The following is a 21,086-nucleotide window of genomic DNA, read 5'->3' on the forward strand; positions in this document are numbered from 1 at the left end:
CTTTCAAATTAAGATTATTCTAATAATTTTCACACCTCTGTATACTCGGGAGGAAATTAAACAGAGTATAAATATGGGAAATGCCTGTTATTATTCGGTTGAGAAGCTTTTATCATCCAGTCTGTTGTCAAAAAATCTGAAAGTTATAATTTATAAAACAGTTATATTACCGGTTGTTCTTTATGGTTGTGAAACTTGGACTCTAACTTTGAGAGAGGAATATAGGTTAAGGGTGTTCGAGAATAAGGTGCTTCGGAAAATATTTGGGGCTAAGAGGGATGAAGTAAAAGGAGAATAGAGAAAGTTACACAACACAGAACTGCACGCACTGTATTCACCTGACATAATTAGGAACATTAAATCCAGACATTTGAGATCAGCAGCGCATGTAGCACGTATGGGCGAATTCAAAAATTCACCTCTCATATTCAAATAAATTCAATTCAATGATATCCTATCATATACATTTTAATTTCATGTGATTATCAGTCGTGCTTTTCCATAAATATTTCAGATGCCCAGGAAGCCAGTTTTAGTTTGAACTTCCTAAATTATTTGTATCAAATTTTCTAAAATATAATTTTAAATAGGCCAACGCCAAGTATAAAGATCTATGAAAAAATTAAGAAACATACGTTCAACATAATACACAACAAAATACATCATTATCTATTAAGTATGTGCCAAATAGCGTAAACTCAGTGAACTTTACATTCTGTAAATACGAAGTGAAAAGAAACATGTTTATATCCAATTTATTCCAAAACAAAAAATAATATTAATAAATAAACCTTGAAAACCAAGAAAGACAGTGTTTGGATCTACAAATATAGACAGTTCTGACGTATAGCAGGCATTCCGAATCTTCAACAAAACTGCAACATTTATGGGATCACAATACAGCTGTTTACAATGAGCTTGAAAATCATCGGCTAACTTTATTGATACAGCAGGCGAGACCCAACAATTTGGCTAGAATTCTGCTAAACCACAAACCGCAAGTAAGACTATAAAAATGTAGTTTATACAATATTTAATATTTATAAGAATTGTCAATCATTTTGTCATTAATAACAACCGTAAAAATTGCCAAGGACTGCAGCCATATTTTCATTCATTGTCTTGTTTTTATCGCCAACACGCACTTAGTTTATATTACATCAACAATTAACTTTTGGTACGACCGCGAACGTAATTCCATCGACACACACTTATATTGTAATATTAATTTACTATGAAAATCGACATTAGCACAAACATGTTCTGGATAGTAGGTCTCCAGGTGACAGTTAATTACAGTGCTGCCAACGTATGGTTCCGGCTTGTAACTGAAGAACGTTCTGACCTTGTAGATGCACCGTAAGTTTAAGCAACCAAATATACACTACGAACAAAACTTGCATACATCACATACCGCAACATAATATAAAAAACTATACATGACAAAAAAAAATATCGTATGGTCTCATAAAACTTCTCAAGGAAAAGGCGACTACATTCTACATTACATTAATCAAACATGAGTACTGTATAGCTTACATAAACATTGGCGACGTCAACAGTGAAGTACGGCCATCCATTTTACACAACACTAAAGAATAAAAGATTACATAAGAAATAAAGTGTGTAATATTTATGAAGAACACAGAGAGGAAAACAAAGTCACAATTTTCTTAAGGGTGATGTCATTTTCAATTCAATATATTACTGCAAAATTTATTGCTGTTCCTAATGGAAAAGTAAAAAAGGTGAATTCATCCTTTGGAGAAACAATAATTAAATTATTGCCCTTTCTTAAAAACAGTCTTTATATAAAAAAACTAAATTTGGTGTCGTTAGAAAAGAAAAAATATATAGAGCGTCAAGAGAGATCTTCCAATATATTTAAAACTATAAGACGGCAAAGATGTAAAGAATTACATCAGATTTTAGAAAATCGTGATAAAGTGTGTTCTGGAACTAGATTTCAGTTGAAGTACTTGGAGATTAGCTTCAATATAGTAACCACTATTATTTATAACCAAAGTTATAATTAATTTAAATAGAATAAAGTAACTTAGTGATACCATTTGTACAATAAAAATAAGCCCTAAACTTGTACCAGTGCCAAATGATTAAGCAGAAATACTGACTTCAAATTTAGTTCCAGGAATCAAATTTTCTGAGGGTATAATATATCCGATTGCGAAGGGGACGATGTTCGCTGTAAGGAAACTAATGAGCTGACGTTGAACGCTGAGCTACAATCAAAGTTCCTCGGTTGATGATGAGTAGAACCACAACTTTATGCGTGAATGCGATTTGAATTGTATGGCTGAGTTCATGAATTTACAATTCTTTTTTTCCCTCTGAAACACAATTACCACAAGTATGGAAGTAGTAGGGCATACTGACAGTATGAATGAATTATTAAACGTATCCAATGGCGGTTGGTTTGAAAATATGGTGGTACAAAATGGATATCGAAGAGGAGTTAAACATACTCTACTTTAAAGTTTAAAACCGTGTATGCCTGAGCGGGTATACATATAAGGCTTATTTATATGCAATTAATAAATAAAATGACTAAATACAAGCATACCTATTTATACAGAAAGTCCAAAAGTGGAAGGGGTCGTGGGCGGAGCTCTCTATATTGAGATTTACCCTCATGAAAAACATTTGAGCACAGAATCGTCATCAGAATGCTACCAAGTACCAAGTGCAACGTTTTCGTTCATAAAATTAAAATGCAGCTTTCGTAGGCTGTCGGGAGATAGCAGCACTTATTGTCAGAACGACAACTCTTAAAACTTTAAAGCAAAATACAAGCTTCTTTATGTATTGTGCCGTTTGTGTGCATGCAGATTCAGAAAGTAATGTGCGAAATATGCGACTGTTCGTTGCACAAGCCGAATGAATACATATTTCATGCTTATTACATCGGACAAATGTCTAGTTGAAACAGATACTTTCCCACTGAATTAAGTTTCTCCTGCACTGACGTTGGTGTCCATGTCAGGGAGTGCAACAAACATTTCTCAATGAGGAGAGCAGTAGAACACGCCTCTGACCCCGTCACCGCATTAGCCGAACATCTCTATAAAATACCTTTCATAGGTTTTCAACATCTTTGCAAACCAAGAGGCTCGAAGGCTCCTGCAGACGTACAAAGAAACACGCCAGCTGCAGATAGTCATGAATGAAATTGTAAAAAACATATATTTTTTTAATAGTAACAAAGCCGGAAGATTAGGAACATTACTGGGGGGTCTACAAACCTGCAACCCCCTTGAGAAGCCGCCACTGAACGTAACTGACAAGAGAAAAACCTTTGACAAACATGGCTTCGAAACGTTTATCAGGCTTGCTGGCGTTCGTGAAATTTTTTGATTACACGAAGGCAAGAAATATGTAACATGACATCGCATTACGAAGGATTTTCGTCAGTATATTTAAGAACACATTTGTTAGCGACATGTTTGAATACATGTTTACTTAAGACACTGTCAGCAAAACAATTTTGACAAATATTACATTTGAAAGGCTTTTCGCTACCATGCTAGAGTATTAAATCATGAAAATTTAAGAAATGCTTATGGCAAACATCACATTTCAACAGGCTTCTCGCCTGTGACGTTTTAAACCATCTAACAGCAAGACACACGTACAATATTATCACATTTGGAAGGCTCTTCACCAGTGTGCTGGCGACTACAAATTATTAAAATACTCCACTGCGAAAATGGCTAAGACAAACCTCGCATTGGAAAGGTTAGTCTCCTGTATGCTGGGATTTATGGACATTTAGAAAACCGGAGATCGGCAATCATCACAAACAAAGCATTGTAAAGATTCTTTTACCTCTGTAGCGGATTCAAGTCTTTTTAGAATACTCGACTGCGGGAAACCCCACAAATATTGCCTTTGCAATAGTTATCGCCTGTGTGCAAGCATTCATGTCGTTTTAGGCTACATGAATGCGAGATACACCACAAATATTGCCTTTAAAATGATTCTCTTGTGTGCAGTCGTTATGCCTTCTTTGATGAGAAATCTGCCTGTGTGACGGCGTTCATGTTTCCTTAGGTAAGGCAGCTGCGAGATGCACTGACTACACAAATCGTACTTGAAGAATTTCTCGCCCGTGTGCAGAAGTTAATGGCATTTCAGACTACTCGATTCTGAGAAACACTTACCACACACACAGCATTTGAAGGGTTTCGTGCAGGAGTTCATAGCATTTAAGACTACGCGATTCTGAGAACACTTACCACACACATCGCATTTGAAGAGTTTCGTGCAAGAGTTCATAGCATTTGAGACTACTCGATTCTGAAACACTTACCACACACATCGCATTTGAAGGGTTTCGTGCAGGAGTTCATAGCATTTGAGACTACTCGATTCTGAAAAACACTTACCACACACACACAGCATTTGAAGGGTTTCGTGCAGAAGTTCATAGCATTTGAGACTACGCGATTCTGAGAAACACTTACCACACACATCTCATTTGAAGGGTTTGTCGCCTGTGTGACGGAATTCATGAGATTTTAAAATACTTGATCGCGAGAAACACTTACCACAAGATTCGCATTTAAAAGGTTTCTCACCTGTGTGTATGCGTTTGTGTGTCTTCAGAATACTCTGCTGCGAGAAACACTTGCCACACAAGTCGCACTTGAAGGGTTTCTCGCCTGTGTGCAGACGTTTATGGCATATTAAAGTATGATAATGCGAGAAACTTTTACCACACACATCGCATTTGAAAGGTTTCTCGCCTGAGTGACGGCGTTCATGGCATTTGAGACTACTAGATTGTGAGAAACACTTACCACACACATCGCACTTGAAGGGTTTCTCACCTGAGTGACAGCGTTCATGGCATTTCAGACTATTCGATTGTGAGAAACACTTACCACACACATCGCATTTGAAAGGTTTCTCGCCTGTGTGACGGCGTACATGTGCCTTTAGGTTAGACAGCTGCGAGACAAACTTCCCACAAACAAAGCATTTGAAGGGTTTCTCGCCTGTGTGCAGCCGTTCATGACATTTTAGATTACTCGATTCTGAGAAAGACTTACCACAAACATCACATTTGAAGGACTTCTTTCCAGCGTGCTTGTGAGAATGCGTTTTCTGATTTGACGATTTGGAAAAACACTGTTCAGATGCTTTGAACACAAATAGCCTCTCATCTTCATGAGTCCCCATAGTTTTTTCCGAGGATCCTGAATTATTTAGAATCTGACATGCAGTAGTGTTCTCTTTAGTTGCAATACCGACGGATTCTGATGATTTCTTCTTAGTGGGCGTTCCAATCCTATGAACAAAACATTCTATGAGTCTTTACATTAGTCACAACAAATATATATTTATTTTAATTGTTGAATACACGAATGAGATCAAAACCATTAGACCAGGACGTACATCTGCGTCGGAGATACATCGTTTTGAATTATCAGTTTACTTTGGTTATTTATACGCGTCAATGGATGCTACTAAAATTAACATTATACCCCTATATACAAACAAAAATAATTATAATAGTACATTATGCAACGAGCCTATAATGATAGTAATTAAGACGTAAGAGTGTTTGTTTATGAAACGAGCGCAAGCGAGTTTCATAATTTTCATACGAGAGTCTTAATTACCACTAAAGGCAAGTTTCATACGACTTTTTATGCTTGACCATATTTCTAACTTGAAATTATTTAGGAGTATTCACTTTATTTGTATCCGACAAAAGATCGGAAGTGACCTTGTTCATGGGTCGTGAATTGTGAGATGTGCGCAAACGCGAAAGTATTGATTTTTTCCGAGGAACAATAATGTCATTGACCTTGATGTAATGCAGAGATGACAAATTGAATTTATTTGAATATTATTTACAATTAACGCTAATTATTATAGTAACAGAACATAACCTTCTGCGACAGTATTGGATTTCCAGCCTCCGTGACGTTTCCCTATTTATCTTTGGATTGCATATCCGAGAATAATCGAAAACCTGAACTTTAATGAATAGGTGTACTTTAATGACATGCATTGAAGGACTGCAAACAGGTGTATAATTACTACATTTAGGCATAGTCGAGCATAAAGTATAAAACAAAACGCATTTATAATTAATGAAGGGAAGAAAGAATAAAATATTAGAGCTTGGGAAATAGGCTACGTTATCTACGAAGGACACAGAGTGATTGTAACTATGGGTATTGGAAAGGGCTTGAAATTTTCAATATCATTTTTGTTCACGTATGAAATTAGCTTTCAAACCAATGTAAGGGGAACATAGACATTATATTGAACTCTTTGTTCATATACACCACATTTACAATTGGCAATTTTTGGATTATGGATACAGTGCAGACACTCACATTTCAGTAGAAACCTCGTTGTCCTCTGCCCTTACTTCTATCCATGAGTCAACATTGACCGTGTCCAAGTCACTTTGTCCTTCCTAAAAATACAGAAGAAATAAAACAGAAAGATAGCACTATTTACATTAAGAGATGCATATGGATTTTAGATTGCACAGAACTGCATTTAAATCGTATTAGGTGTAGTGGAATTTTTAGTTAATAGAAGACAATTCATGGGTCAGATTTTGCATGGGATAATTTTTTTCCTTGTAGAATAGGGTTTTTCAATCTTTTTCAACGTGCGACAAACTAAAAGTGTGATTTTAAATCCTGTGGCAGACCCATATAATCTAAAGCCGTTGCTCCCAAGCAGGAGGGGAATTTGGGGGATTTAGGAGGGAATGAGAACTATAAAATACAAATAAATTATACAAATGTATAGGCGTTAACATATAAAATAAAATATTTTCAATTTTTTATTTTTATTTTATTGGATTAATTTACGACGCTGTATCAACATCTCATGTTATTTAGCGTCTGAATGATATATCCGCTATTTTTAAATAAAATTGACTTCTACTTCTGTTGTACACGTTCAATAACCCGTCTACTTGGTGTCAAATTCTCTGTGTCATTTCCTCAACTAATATATGAGGGCTACCAGCATCTCTTGCTCTGACGTATGTAGCCGTGTAATAGTTTCAGACAGGGTTTGAAAATAGGTTTGTATGACAACCAAATTATTTGTCAGAATCTTCAAATCCAGAGCGTTTTCCTTTGCGTATTTGTTGGCATTGATTCTACAGTACCCCCACCTAATTTACTCTGTACCACTATACTCAGTACGCCGTTATGCTGATTTCCCACTGAACTGCTCTATTGGGTCCGCAGTCTCGAAGCCAAGTTATGTCTTTCTACCTGTATTAAAATTAAATGCACTTCACTGACAGAATAAGAGCAGGTAAAATACACAACAGTTTCATGCATGCTGTACCCGTGCATATGTATAAGAATATTTTGTAAAATTTAGAACCTATTATGGAATTCACTCAAAATCAGCCCCATAACTTATCTTAAGGATACTAAATATCTGTTCTCTACGGGCAAAACAATAATTTATGATGTACTGCAAATAAATAAATAAATACTTAAAAACAAGGGATTAAAAATAAATTAAGACAGGTGATGTTTGTACCTACACCTAATGCAAAATCAATTATTGGGTAACTATAAACAGTATTCAGAATTTTAGACAGCACAGAGAAAACAAAAAGCAGTTGAGTCATAAAATACGACACTTCGGGAATGTGTAGCTTGACAATCATTAAAGAAGTTTAACAAAGAATTTCGTTTTCAAATTTAAAACATAAAACGAAATAACAGTTCAACATTAAAGTTCTCTGCAACATGACAGAACTGGTAATAGTGAACAGTGAAGGAATATTATTTGTCTCTATCATAGAGTGAAAGGCATTGCAAACACTGCTGCAAAGAGGTAGTGTCCGCGACAATTAAACACAAGATAAACACCAGCGTGGCTCAGTCGGTAAGGCGCTTGCCTGCCGATATATAGTTGCGCTCAGGCACGCGTTCGATCCCCGCTTGGGCTGATTACCTGGTTGGTTTTTTCCGAGGTTTTCCCCAATAGTATGGTGAATGCCTGGTAGTCTATGGCATATCCTCTGCCTCATCTCGCCAAATACAAACTCGCTATCACCAATCTCATCGACGCTAAATAACCTCGTAGTTGATACAGCGTCGTTAAATAACCAACTAAAAAATAAACAATGGAAGAAGAAATCACAGTGCATTCCTTGTGCTGCACTCACCTCAGGTTCACGTTTCACCACAGGGTACGAAATTAGGAGCGGATCTTCAACTTTTATCTCGGATGTGAGATCATCACTCTGGTCCATATATTCTTCCTCTATACCAGTCACATTCTGATCTAAAACATTCCGTTCCTGCAATACGAAGGGATTACTTAAATCAACAATTTATTACAGGGGGTTGTAAGATGACTTCCAACCTTACAAGCTGTTTTCTATATATCTGCTGTATGTCCGATACATTATGAAGATTATGTCCAGAATTCATATGCAGTGGCATAAGTCATAAATATTATATACGTGCGTCAGTGATTATGAATAAGCAAAGTTAATCGCGCTTATTTTTGGATATTTCAGACTTTCCTGCACGTAAAACAGTATTGTGCAAATACTGTAGCATAGTTTCGGGATTTTGTTGCGGTAACCCCAAAATTTGAATAACGTGTTAAGAAGAATAATAATATTATCAAAAGTTTAATTGTTAGCACTCTTATAATATTTAATGATCGACTGTACTGAATGGCTAGAAATTTCTTGTGTATGAAGTGAAGCTGTGGATAATCCAAATCAACCATTCTCTGCTTTTATTCCATTGAACTACTGCACAACAAGATGCAATTCCAAACATCCCTAGTAGCAAAGATTACATGTCGTGGTCTTTCAGACGGGCAGGCAGAAGATGTGGCCCAATGAGGTGATCTTGTGGTCTACAATGCTGACCCAGATATTTACAGATAAACTGACATGACCGCCTTAATTTGAGTTTACAGACTTCAAGTTCCATAATATCTCAAAATATTCAGCAGAGATACCTCTATTTCCTGTGTAATTCTTCCATTCACTTACAGAATCAACCGGTACATGGTGACACTTCATTTTACGACTTGTTTTTTTTTATTTGCATATTAATTTCGACCTTGGGATATTTTAATATTTCTGATTTTGTACTAACTTTACATTTTCTTACATTGACTGCTATACAATTTACCTCGGTAAACTAAGCTGGAAGTAACATTGTTTTAATAACTGATCCTGTTCCCAAGTTTAGCATAACTTAAATAAATTTCTTCCCTTCCTCATTAGAATGTCTCTGAATCAATCAATTTCAGTAGTTGATAAACTAGAATGTGGTGAATAAAGCTGCAGACGAAATTTTCTCATTGTGGTGCCGCCTTTTAAAACGAAGGGGTATGAACAATAATGGAGACGAAATGTCCCCATTTTGGTGCCATCTTTCAAAACGAAGGTGTATGAACAATAATGAAGATGAAATGTCCCCATTTTGGTGCCGTCCTTCAACGAAGGTATATGAACAATATTGAAGATGAAATGCCCCCAATGTGGCGCCTTCTTTCAAAACGAAGGGGTATCAACAATAATGGAGACGAAATGTCCCCATTTTGGTGCCGTCTTTCAAAACGAAGGTGAATGAACAATAATGAAGATGAAATGTCCCCATTTTGGTGCCATCTTTCAAAACGAAGGTGTGTGTACAATAATGAAGACGAAATGTCCCCATTTTGGCGCCATCTTTGAAAACGAAGGTGTATGAACAATAATGAAGATGAAATATCCCCATTTTGGTGCCGTCTTTCAACGAAGGTGTATGAACAATATTGAAGATGAAATGCCCCCATTGTGGTGCCTTCTTTCAAAACGAAGGGGTATCAACAATAATGGAGATGAAATGTCCCCATTTTGGTGCCGTCTTTCAAAACGAAGGTGTATGAACAATAATGAAGATGAAATGTCCCCATTGTGGCGCCTTCTTTCAAGACGAAGGGGTATCAACAATAATGGAGATGAAATGCCCCCATTTAGGTGCCCTCTTTCAAAACGAAGGTGTATGAACAATAATGAAGATGAAATGCCCCTATTGGGGTGCCTTCTTTCAAGACGAAGGGATATCAACAATAATGGAGACGAAATGTCCTCATTTTGGTGCCGTCTTTCAAAACGATATCCAGTGGTCGTAAAAGTTCATAATATGTTCTTCGAAATCTCCTTCAACGACGAATATCGCCAGTTTCTGTTTGGCTGCCTAAGATAGATTTATGTTTTCTCTTTGAAGTGAGCTTTGTAATCTGTGAATGTAGGACTTTCGTTTTTATAGCCTATATGATTAAAAACTATGTGTAGGAAACTGTGCGTATCAGGCTACCATAGGTGACTATGTAGAAGGGCCATCCCTTGAAAGATGTAGCAACCAATTATTATTCTTCTACTCTGTCTTAAAATACAAACTGTCAGTACAAAATACGCAGAGGCGGCTCCTCAGGGCAAGCAGGGTAGGCTAAGCCTACCTCAACACATTTAGAAAAACCTAAAAGTGGATATTTATTAACTACCCCAACACATTTGGTAGGCAGAAGCGAAGTTAGCCGACCTTCCACGTAACTTCAAAGCTGGCCCTGGAGTAAGCATTAAAAGAGATCGCTATTCTAAATGCTTTCTTAGCGCATGCGTTCTATGCTTAAGCCAGCGCGCTAGAATTCTACCTTCCCTAACGAGAACCCACGAGCATTATCGAACACCTACGATTTGCGAAATTTCTGTTTGAAAGTTTCACGAGTTGGAACGTAGATTGTTACGAGTAGTATAACAGTTGTTAAACAGTGTTTTTAAAATATGTTTTTTTTTAACAGTGTATTTTAGAAAATGTGATTTTTGCAAGTACGTACTGTATATTAATGTTACGTATATTTGGTGATTTACAGTTAATGTAAGTGATAACAATAATATTATATTATGACTGATATAATAAGTAAACTGTTACGTTGTCCGTTTTCGCGTCGTAATGACATTGAAAAGAGAAGTATTTTGGACAAAGGACGACCCACTCCTGCATTAAGCTCTATTGTTCATAAAGTCAGTGCTAAAGGTGCAAGAAAATTTAATCCTTCATGGTATGAAACACTATGAAATGGAAATATAAAAATTGGAGGTTTATCTTTCGAACAGGTGGAAAAATTAAAATATCTTGGAGCAACAGTAACAAATATAAATGACACTCGGGAGGAAATTAAACACAGAATAAATATGGGAAATGTCTGCTATTATTCGACTGAGAAGCTTTTGTCTTCTAGTCTGCTGTCAAAAAATCTGAAAGTTAGAATTTATAAAACAGTTATATTACCGGTTGTTCTGTATGGTAGTGAAACTTGGACTCTCACTTTGAGAGAGAAACATAGGTTAAGGGTGTTTGAGAATAAGGTGCTTAGGAAAATATTTGGGGCTAAGAAGGATGAAGTTACAGGAGAATGGAGAAAGTTACACAACGCAGAACTGCATGCATTGTATTCTTCACCTGACATAATTAGGAACATTAAATCCAGACGTTTGAGATGGGCAGGGCATGTAGCACGTATGGGCGAATCCAGTAATGCATATAGTGTATTAGTTGGGAGGCCGGAGGAAAAAAGACATTTGGGAAGGTCGAGACGTAGATGGGAGAATAATATTAAAATGGATTTGAGGGAGGTGGTATATGATGATAGAGACTGGATTAACCTTGCACAGTGTAGGGACCGATGGCGGGCTTATGTGAGGGCAGCAATGAACCTGCGGATTCTTTAAAAGCCATTTGTAAGTAAGTAAGTATGGTATGAAACACATAAATGGCTAACAGGAAGTGAAGTTAAATCTAAGCTGTAGGTGGTCACGTTTGTTATTGTAATCTAAAGAAGGTACTTGGAATCAGATCATATTTGTAACTCGGTAAGTCTAAAGAGACTTGAAAAGAATTTGAATCCAATTTCGGAAATGTTGTCTGAACAACAAGGGTTGCAAGACAACAGTATAACAATAAACTAGAAAAAACCGACAAATTATGAGACGGCTCATTGATGTAACAGTATTGTTATGTAAGCAAGAGTTAAGTTTTTGGGGAGCATGATGAAAGCGAGCTGTCATTGAATCGCGGGAATTACATAAAAATGTTCTGTAAATTTTGCCTACCCTGAACATTTGACTACGAGCCGCCACTGAAAATACGGAGGTATGGCAATCCTATTAAAAAATAGCCTAAACCATATAAATTATTTATACCTAAGTATTTATAAGCCTAATACAAAATTAATCATTTGAAACCGTAAAAAAAGTGCCCGGATTGAGAATTTTAGACAAAACACACAGAAAACAAACGGAAGTCATGTCCTTTAGTAACACTGCGGGAAAGTGTGGTTTGGCAACCGTTAAGGATAAAATGTAACAAGCAATTTCGTTTCATTGACAATGATATTATTTTACTTTTTCAAAGAAATGTTTTAACATATCTTAGTTATCTAACAGATTTACAATGTTTGGTAACATAAATGTAATTCACGGTAATGGAATATTATTGAAGCTTTATTTATCACGTATCATGTACAGTAATCCCCTCTTACCCGAGGAATCAGTAACCTGGGTTCAGTTATCCACGGTCGATCTCTGCGATAATTTTCTTATGTACTTCAGCTTAATGACGAGTTTTACAGGAAATGTACAATTTAATCAGAACATGTAAGTTTTATGAAATATTCTGAACATGTATTAGGTAGTGTAATTTATGAAAATGTTCAAAGATAAGCTAACTCTTGAAGTAATGGCGTAGAACTACAAATAAAACAAAATCAATTATTCGAAACAGTAAAAGTATTGAGAATTTCAGACAAAGGCACACAGACAGCAAAAAGAAGTCGTGGCCAACATATTACCAAACAAACTATGGGAATGTGTAGCATTAAGAGGAAGTTAACAAGCAATTTAGTTTGGAAATTTAAAACATAAAGTGAGATAATAGTTCAACATAGACTTCTCTGCAACAAGACATAACTTGTAATAGCAAATAGTGATGATACCACAGTCTAGTATATAGAGACACGAAGCTTAATACGTAGTAAATATGTGTCCATAGATAGTTGCTAACCACCAGGATCGCTAATATCATCTCATTACACACAATGCGAAATAGTACCGGCAGAGTCTAGTGCTCCTAGTACCCTCACAACTCAAGCTTCGTGACTGTATATACTAGACTGTGATAATCCTTTTTCTGCCTCTATCATAGGCTAAGCAGGGGTTGTATAAGCCAAACAAAATACATGATAAACAACGGAAGAAGAACAAGCAGTGCATTCCTTGAGCTCCACTCACCTCAGGTTCACGTTTCACCACAGGGTACGAAATTGTCTCCGGATCTTCCTCAAATATCAATCCAGATATGAGATCCTGGCTCTGGTTAACATATTCCTCCTTTACAGCAGTCAAATGATCGTCCAAAAGATTCCGATCCTGCAGTAAAACGAGACATCATAATTGGACACATTGGGATTCTTTTACATTAGGATGTTTTTTTTTTTCGTTAAGTTTAACAAACGATGACGTCACATTGCCGCAATGACTTTGAAACACGGCCGACGTAAAGATGACATAACAATTACGTAAAGAAAAATTAACATGAAAACAATACATTATCCCTTTATCGCGATATCCCCTTTTGAAAAAAACACATATGGTACGCACTTATTGACAATGTATCACGAACACAGAAATTACGAGGGAAGGGAGGACTATAATGATACCTACATTATGATTTAACTGTAAATGTTGTGTTTAAGTACAGTATTTTATCAAACTACTCAGCATTCACTCCACGCAGACTTGTGAATCAAATTCCAAGATTATCAACTGGAAAGAACAACTAAAAATGAGACAGACATTTTAAACATTAATGTGAGCGTTATTCATTGCTCGTATCACATCTTGCCTACCTTACATTCCTTATTGTACACTACAGATTATTCCACCATCGAATAAATATACCAAGTACACAAACGGCCTTACTAATAAAAACTCTATATACAGACGTTTAACTGTCTGATACTTATACAATGAGTAGCTCGTTTATAAGTCGTGTGTATGTTCCTTACTAATAATCACTACATACGTCGTGTATAACAGTACAACTGTTACACAGCTACGTCATAGTTTCGTCATTACTTCATAACGAAAGGTAATAGAATATCTGAGGTTCTCTACTGCATCCGGTAGAGCGCTCTAGTGTGGCGTATTAAATATTGTGACAGCGACGTGAGAATCGAACTCACGACCAGCGTCCCGCAAGAAAGCAGATCGCACAGGCTCCACGGAACATTGAGTGACGTCGCGCGGTGGAGAGAAGAGGGAGGGTGTATTACGTCAACGCGACGAGGCTGCGCGCGCAGCTGCTACTTAACGCAGTGAATGTGGAACGACCTTCCCGACTATTCCAGAAATCCGTCGAAGTGGAAGACTCGCGAATTTTCGAGGCTACGTCGCTGTGGTTATAAATTACGGTCGCGAAGGAACGACAGCAGAGTTTTCAGTTATTCAGTCAGTGAGTAAGCCAGAGCAAGTAAGCCAGACTGGTGTGCCGGAGTTCGACTCGAGTGTGCGTCCGCATCTGCGTCAGCAGCCGAAGGCCTGAGTTCGAGTGCAGTGGACCGCAGTTGGAGGGACCTGAGTTCGAGTGCAGTGGACCGCAGTTGGAGGGACCCGAGTTCGAGTACAGTGAACTGTCTCTGAAAGTCTGTGGTTCGAGATACTGTGAACTCGAGTGACTGAGATAGAAGAACTGTGAACTGAGAACTGATAGTTCTGATTTGTAAATAGTGCTTTGTAAATATTAGTTAAGATTAACAGTTCATTGTTGTGCGTAATAGTCCAAGTAAATTGTCATTGTCGTCGGTGGAGTGCTATAACGAATACTGTGTTGAGTGAAGATCCAATTGTTGACGAGAGCGTTTAAGGTGAATTGTAGAAAGGAATTATTGTTGTGACGAATAAATTACATTGTTGTTACAATAAAATTCACAATATCAATAATACAACTGGCTCTAATCGATTACCACACTACATTGTGGTCAAAGACTACAAGCTACAGCAATATTATTCTAATAATTCTATGATCTTTGGTTTGTTCTTCTGTGGTTACAAGGTAAACATCACAAAATGACAGTCAATACGAACAGCTGTTAGAGAGGCGGTCATCCCTATATACAACGCTTAAACAAGGGGTTTCGTGTATATAACTATTGCAAAGCAATTCCCATTGTATAGTTACAGCCTGTTTATACGTCCATAGCTTATTCACGGTTTATTAGTAACGTTTTCTGTCTCAACTCTGCATAAGTCTCGTATAAAAATTATACACGGTTTATTAGTAAGACTATAAAATATTGATTATAAATTGTCTTCTATATTTTCTGGCTTCGAGGATGGTCGACAAATGTACGTTTCTCTTTCCTCAGCATGGTACGCGAACAACTTCGGAGAGAAAAAAATCACGACGTATCTAGTGCACAGATACTTTTAGTGATTTGGAAAGTGAAAACCGTTGATTTTGTAACGGACTTTTTTTTGTGGAGGTGGAGTTGAAAATGAATGGATTATATAGCGATACATTTTGGAGGAAGAATAATTGTTATAAAAAAATGTAATAAATTACGTTTGCAATGAGAGATGCGTCGTAATACAGATGAATATGTTGCGGTTACTAGTCAGAAATGGAAGCCAAGGATATGAAAGACACGATGCCCTACAATATGAAGAACACATAACTTGTGTTAAAGGAATAAGCAATCAAAAAGCAGGAAAAAAGAACAAATAATTAAAAAATGCACACTTTTCGCTATGTAACAATAATGACGGTCTTACGTTGAAGACTTTGATTATAGACTATCTTTACATTAGTGTGACCAAAGGAAGACGGACAGCAAAAAGGGCAAATTATTAAAAACAATTTTGAGTACATGCAAGGTATATCAAAAGCCTAAACTAATCTCACCTGTCGAAGATTCGTATGTTCAAGGCTTACCCAAAGCCTGAAGTAACCTAATCCAATCTAATGTATTAAGTATATACGCCTACATATTATATTTATTTATTCATTATAAATTGTTTAGCATATTTACTGACTTCCGTGATGGTCGACAAGCGGTATGAGAACGGCTTTTGAAAAAACAAATCACAGAGAAACTAGCGCACAAGTACTTTGGGTGATTTTGGAAATGAAAACCGTTGAATTTGTAAGGTAGTTTTAGTGGAGATGCACTTGAAAAACAAATGATTTTATAGCGACATATTTTGGAGTGAGAAAATTGTTACAAAATGTAGTAAATTACGTTTGCAATGAGAGGTGCGTCTTAATGAAGGTGAGTACCGTATGTTGCTGTTTCTAATCAAAAAGGAAGATCGCATAACTTATATTACTGGTATTAGCACTCAAAAACAGACAAAGAGAACAAATAGTAATGAAAAAAATAGATACATCTTCGTTCCTACATTCCCCATTACAGTAAGTTCTCAGCTACTAGTACCGACATCACTAAGAAAAATCACCCGCAGACCACTTGAAAATCGTGAACTCAGTCGCTGTCGTCTTCATCTTGACGCCTTCTAAGTTAAGTCAACTAATAATAATGATGGTCTTACCATAAAGAATTCGATTTGCAATCTATAGATTTTTTTTTTTTTTTTTGCAAATCCTTACAATAGCATTACCAAAGGAAGCCGGACAGCAAAAAAAAAAAAATAAAAAAAAAATTAGACAACTTTTATGTAGGCCTACCAAAATACTAAATTAACTTAGCCTTATCTGTCACCGATTCGCATACACAAGGCATAACAAAAGACCCAGACTAACCTAACCTGTCACAGATATGTATATGCAAGGCATACCAAAAGCATAAGTAATGTAACCTAATCTAACGTGTAACAGATTCGTAACAGCAATAAAAAAGAAGCGTATCGTGATATTAACGCTTATAGGTGTAATATAAAAACAATCTAGTAGGAAAGGAAATAATACCTATTTGCTGGTTTATCCAAGATGAGAAATAAAATTTTAACAATATATTCCTATTACCTGCACTTTCTCTCTATATGAACAAAGGGTACTGACAATTAACTCATTTCAAAATGAAATAATCAAATCAGATTTGAAATCTAGTTGACCAGCAAACAAATGCCAATCTTCGATATCGTCCCACACCACACACGGAACTGACGTCTGATTAAGTTTGTTTATGGGTTAAATGGGGGGATGGCTAAGTGACATTAATCCGAGGAATGTGACAAGGTTACTGGGTTAGTTCAGAGATTTATTAAAGTGAAATGAGGGCGAGGAATTTTGTAGTGTGGGCAGATACCCAAGTTTCACCCAAACAAAATACACAATTATCATCATCATCATCATCACTGCAAAAGACACAGCATACTAAACAAATAAATATAAAATATTTGTGTTAGTTATCACACCGTCTCTGTGGAAAACAGCACCTCACCTCAGCTTCACACTTTACTATGGGAAAAATGTTGAGCACTGGAGATTTTTCAGACATGTTTTCTGATATCTTGCAGTAGTTGTTGCAATCCATCTTTAACAAATTCTTCTTTTTCACAAATCATGTTCACGCCACTTGAACGTGCCCAGGAACTAAGGAAGCCGTGATTTTTGCTGGTAAACGTACGTTCAAACTAGTGATGGGCGAAGTTGTTCTTTTCCCGGAACAGTTCCGACTGTTCCGGTTCCGAAAAAATACTATGTTCCAAATAACAGTTCCGAAATAACAGTCACCAGTGGTGATGAGTCGGAGTCGTTCAAACGAACGGTACAGTACCCTCCCTCTTTACCATGCTGCTCACACTGGAGCACTCATAGGCATGACATAGTACACATTCTTATCTATAGATGGCACTGCAATGCACATTCGAATCGATTTTGGAAAATTGCTGTGCATGCGGACAGAACTCAAAAGCTTAATGTTAGTAATTAAACAGCTGTTGACTACAAGGACAGAATACAACACTTTGTTTTCGTACATAAAGTTATAAAGACATGGTAGCCAACTAAAAAAAATAACATAACATTTAAAACATATGGTATGTAATGTCTCTTCTCTCTATTACATAATAAAAAAAACAAATCATTAATTTTTATTTTTACTTTTCTTAATGCAGTTATAATAATAATAATAATAATAATAATAATAATAATAATAATAATAATAATAAATATTACAATTTCATAAATAAAAAAGATATATATTGGCAGTACTGAAACCTGGAAACCCCGCAGTGGGTTAGTAAAATGTTGGAATCGCATCTTTACCAAAGTGTAATTTAAACTTCGCATTAAACCTCGCTCTCCAAATCAGTACTTATATGGGTAGTTTCCAACAAATAATGCTACAACATTTTTGTCGTTCTTTGATAACAGAGAAGATAGCACAAAAACTTGTGCTTGTCAGACTTAACCTCAACAAACGACATACAGACATTGTAACTAAACCACTCATTACCATTTACGACTTTAACCTTTGTATAGAATCAGCTGATCAATGAATTAATAATAGTATGCGTACTTTATGACTTTGTAGAATGTTTATAAAACAGAATTAGTCAACTAATGGTGAAATAAACCATAAAGCGGGAATGAATATTACAGATTATTAAATACTTACTATAACATTACAGATGATTGGCCAGTCTTACAAATGTTGATATTAAAGTTCGCGCCACCGCAAGGATTTCAATTTCCATGCGCCCCCTTCCAACCACGTGAGAGTTTCAAGTACCAACTTCATCCAACGAAGTTCCAAGTATAACATAAAGAACAACGAGAACAGTGTAACCGCAGCTGTCGTTGGTTCATCAGAACAAGCTCCGACGTTCCGACTGTTATCTCGGAGTCGGAACATACGTTGTGCAACGCGGTACTGCGAGCCCGCAACAGCTGGGCAAGTGAGCAGCTCGGAGTCGGAACACTGTTATTTCGGAACAGGAGGTTCCGACCTACTGTTCATTTTTGCAACAGTTCCGAGACCGGAACAGTTCCAAAATAACTGTTGTGTTATTTTTTACCCATCTCTAGTTCAAACAAACGAGTTAGAAAGATTCTAACTCGTTGGTTCAAACACAATTCCAGCAACCTCGTATGTAAAATATTTGTGACCGAAATAAGACTTCCCTTGAATCGTAGGCCTATCCAGTGACTGGCCTGGGATGGATTTCCCAACTAGATTTTTCAGGCTTATTTAAATTGAGTATTGACGCCGGCTTTGACAATTTTACACAGATGTATAGTTACGAAGCATTGATTGTTACCAATTCATGTTCACCATGTTAAACATAACAGTGGTAACATCTTTAAGTTAATGCCTATATTAACATTAGACCAGTAACACTTAAAACTACAATGGAACGGAAGGTATTTCTTTAATTGACCGCATCTGTACATATTCCCATTTAAATACACCGCCTCTGGTGTTAAAATCTTTATTCTTCTTTCTTTTGCTGTTGGTTCCATACCGTCCCTCAAATGGGCATAGTTCAAATCCCCCGTGGAATAATGTCTGATTTCAACACTGCCCACACTTATACAATAGTAAGCTTAGTGTATTTCACACTATTATTGTGATGTGTGATTTTGTCTAAGTACACCTTTGGGCAGTACCTTAAAACGACTACGCAAAGGATATTTATTTGCACTAATTTACCTCTCGAATAAATATATATATATCTGTTGTAGACCGAATTTATAACACTTGATGTATAAACAGGCAGAAAGAAAAAGAAACAGCCGAGTCTTCTTAAGATACTCGCTTCACGAAATGAACTGAAGTCTTTTAGCATACAGATGGTATTGAACAGCAACCTCGTATGTAAAAAAATTAATGTGAACGAAATAAAACTTCACTTGATCGGTATCAAAGATAATTTCTTGAATGTTCTGCAAACACATCTTAAACACGAATGTAAACTTCACAAGAAGAGATTTAAATACCCTTTTTATGTGGGATATTATTAGTTTTGAAGATATTCAGATGTTTTTTAATATCCTGTAAAACGACTTTTTTTTTACATACGAGTTTGCTGTTCAACACCAGTAAGTAGTTACTTTTACATTGTCTAACATGCTATATCGTACGCAGTATGTTACAACATATGGTTTCTTATTCCGTGTAAAGAATACCTACTTGTGAAAAGGGCCAAAATCACATTTTTTAAATCACTTTTTTTAGCTAGTAATGTTCTTTGAGCACAGACACATTGATTTATGTTATAAGGCACGACAAATGTCCACTACAAGTAGCAAATAGACGGCATTGAATACGGTACCGCGATTTTTGTTAAAAGAATATAAGTGTAGGACATGTGCTCTTTTAACAAACAACATAATGCAGTTGGAAACTTAGATGTTCGCTAAACTTCATCAATTAAATTATTTTTGTTGAAGCTAATAATAGGGCTCGTGGTCATTGTTGCAGTACATGTATTCCACTCAGCACATGGCTTTAAGAGAAGTGACCATGCTATTATGTTTAATACATTTTCATTACAATGAATTCTGATAGTGAAGTAGAGGCTGTAGTTGACACTAATATTAAAAAAAGCAAGGGGCTTATAAATCCGGACATTACACACCTAAATAGTACTTCCAGAAGGGCAGCAGATACACAACTAACTAACACGAAGTGACAAATCTGATGCAAAATCTATCAGAAGCCACAGTTTGAGCCTTGTAACAGATTTTGCGATTATCAAACGAGCGCAACAAAAAGATGTTCGAATTTACAGCATATTATGGCAACTGATTTAAATCTTTATTTTTTTTTTGCAGTTCTTCGGTCAAATTTGCCGTTGTGGAAGTGCAACAAAATCTGTCCAAATTTATAATTTTAAAGGCAGGTGTCATAAATATTACAAGAAAAATCTCTGGAGACAGCTAATGCCGAGCGTCATATGAAGGTGTTCCTTTGCTATTGGTGATTGCTACCACTTTATTTATGACAAGGAGCGTCCAGGAGTTATTACTGTCTTATAGTTCGTCATTGGGTTTACCACTCTCATCTTTTTTTTGCGTCATAATTCTCGTACAGCTAAT

The 21,086-nt window shown here is 36.4% G+C and overlaps 1 protein-coding gene across 2 annotated transcripts; it reads right to left on the reverse strand.

Moving 5' to 3' along the window:
• Positions 1–737: 737 nt before the first annotated feature.
• LOC138692112 (zinc finger protein 813-like) lies at positions 738–17,619 on the reverse strand. Of its 2 annotated transcripts, XM_069815072.1 has the most exons (5): positions 17,485–17,619; positions 13,316–13,453; positions 8,183–8,317; positions 6,369–6,451; positions 738–5,308 (listed from the first exon to the last, which is right to left on the reverse strand). In XM_069815072.1, exons 1-5 carry the CDS (start codon positions 17,575–17,577, stop codon positions 4,492–4,494), a joined length of 1,266 nt encoding a protein of 421 aa, XP_069671173.1. In that variant the 5' UTR covers positions 17,578–17,619; the 3' UTR covers positions 738–4,491. The 2 variants fall into 2 exon arrangements, with proteins under 2 accessions (XP_069671173.1, XP_069671174.1); XM_069815073.1 differs by lacking the exon at positions 8,183–8,317.
• Positions 17,620–21,086: the final 3,467 nt, after the last annotated feature.

This window comes from Periplaneta americana, chromosome 16 (assembly GCF_040183065.1).
Source record: "Periplaneta americana isolate PAMFEO1 chromosome 16, P.americana_PAMFEO1_priV1, whole genome shotgun sequence".
NCBI classification, from domain to species: domain Eukaryota; kingdom Metazoa; phylum Arthropoda; class Insecta; order Blattodea; family Blattidae; genus Periplaneta; species Periplaneta americana.

Coding starts and splice junctions, on each gene's coding strand:
- LOC138692112 (XM_069815072.1), bottom strand. CDS start 17,577: ATGGATTGCAACAACTACTGCAAGATATCAGAAAACATGTCTGAAAAA. Junction 13,454..17,484: donor TAGTAAAGTGTGAAGCTGAG/GTGAGGTGCTGT, acceptor GTTTTACTGCAG/GATCGGAATCTTTTGGACGA. Junction 8,318..13,315: donor TGGTGAAACGTGAACCTGAG/GTGAGTGGAGCT, acceptor TTCGTATTGCAG/GAACGGAATGTTTTAGATCA.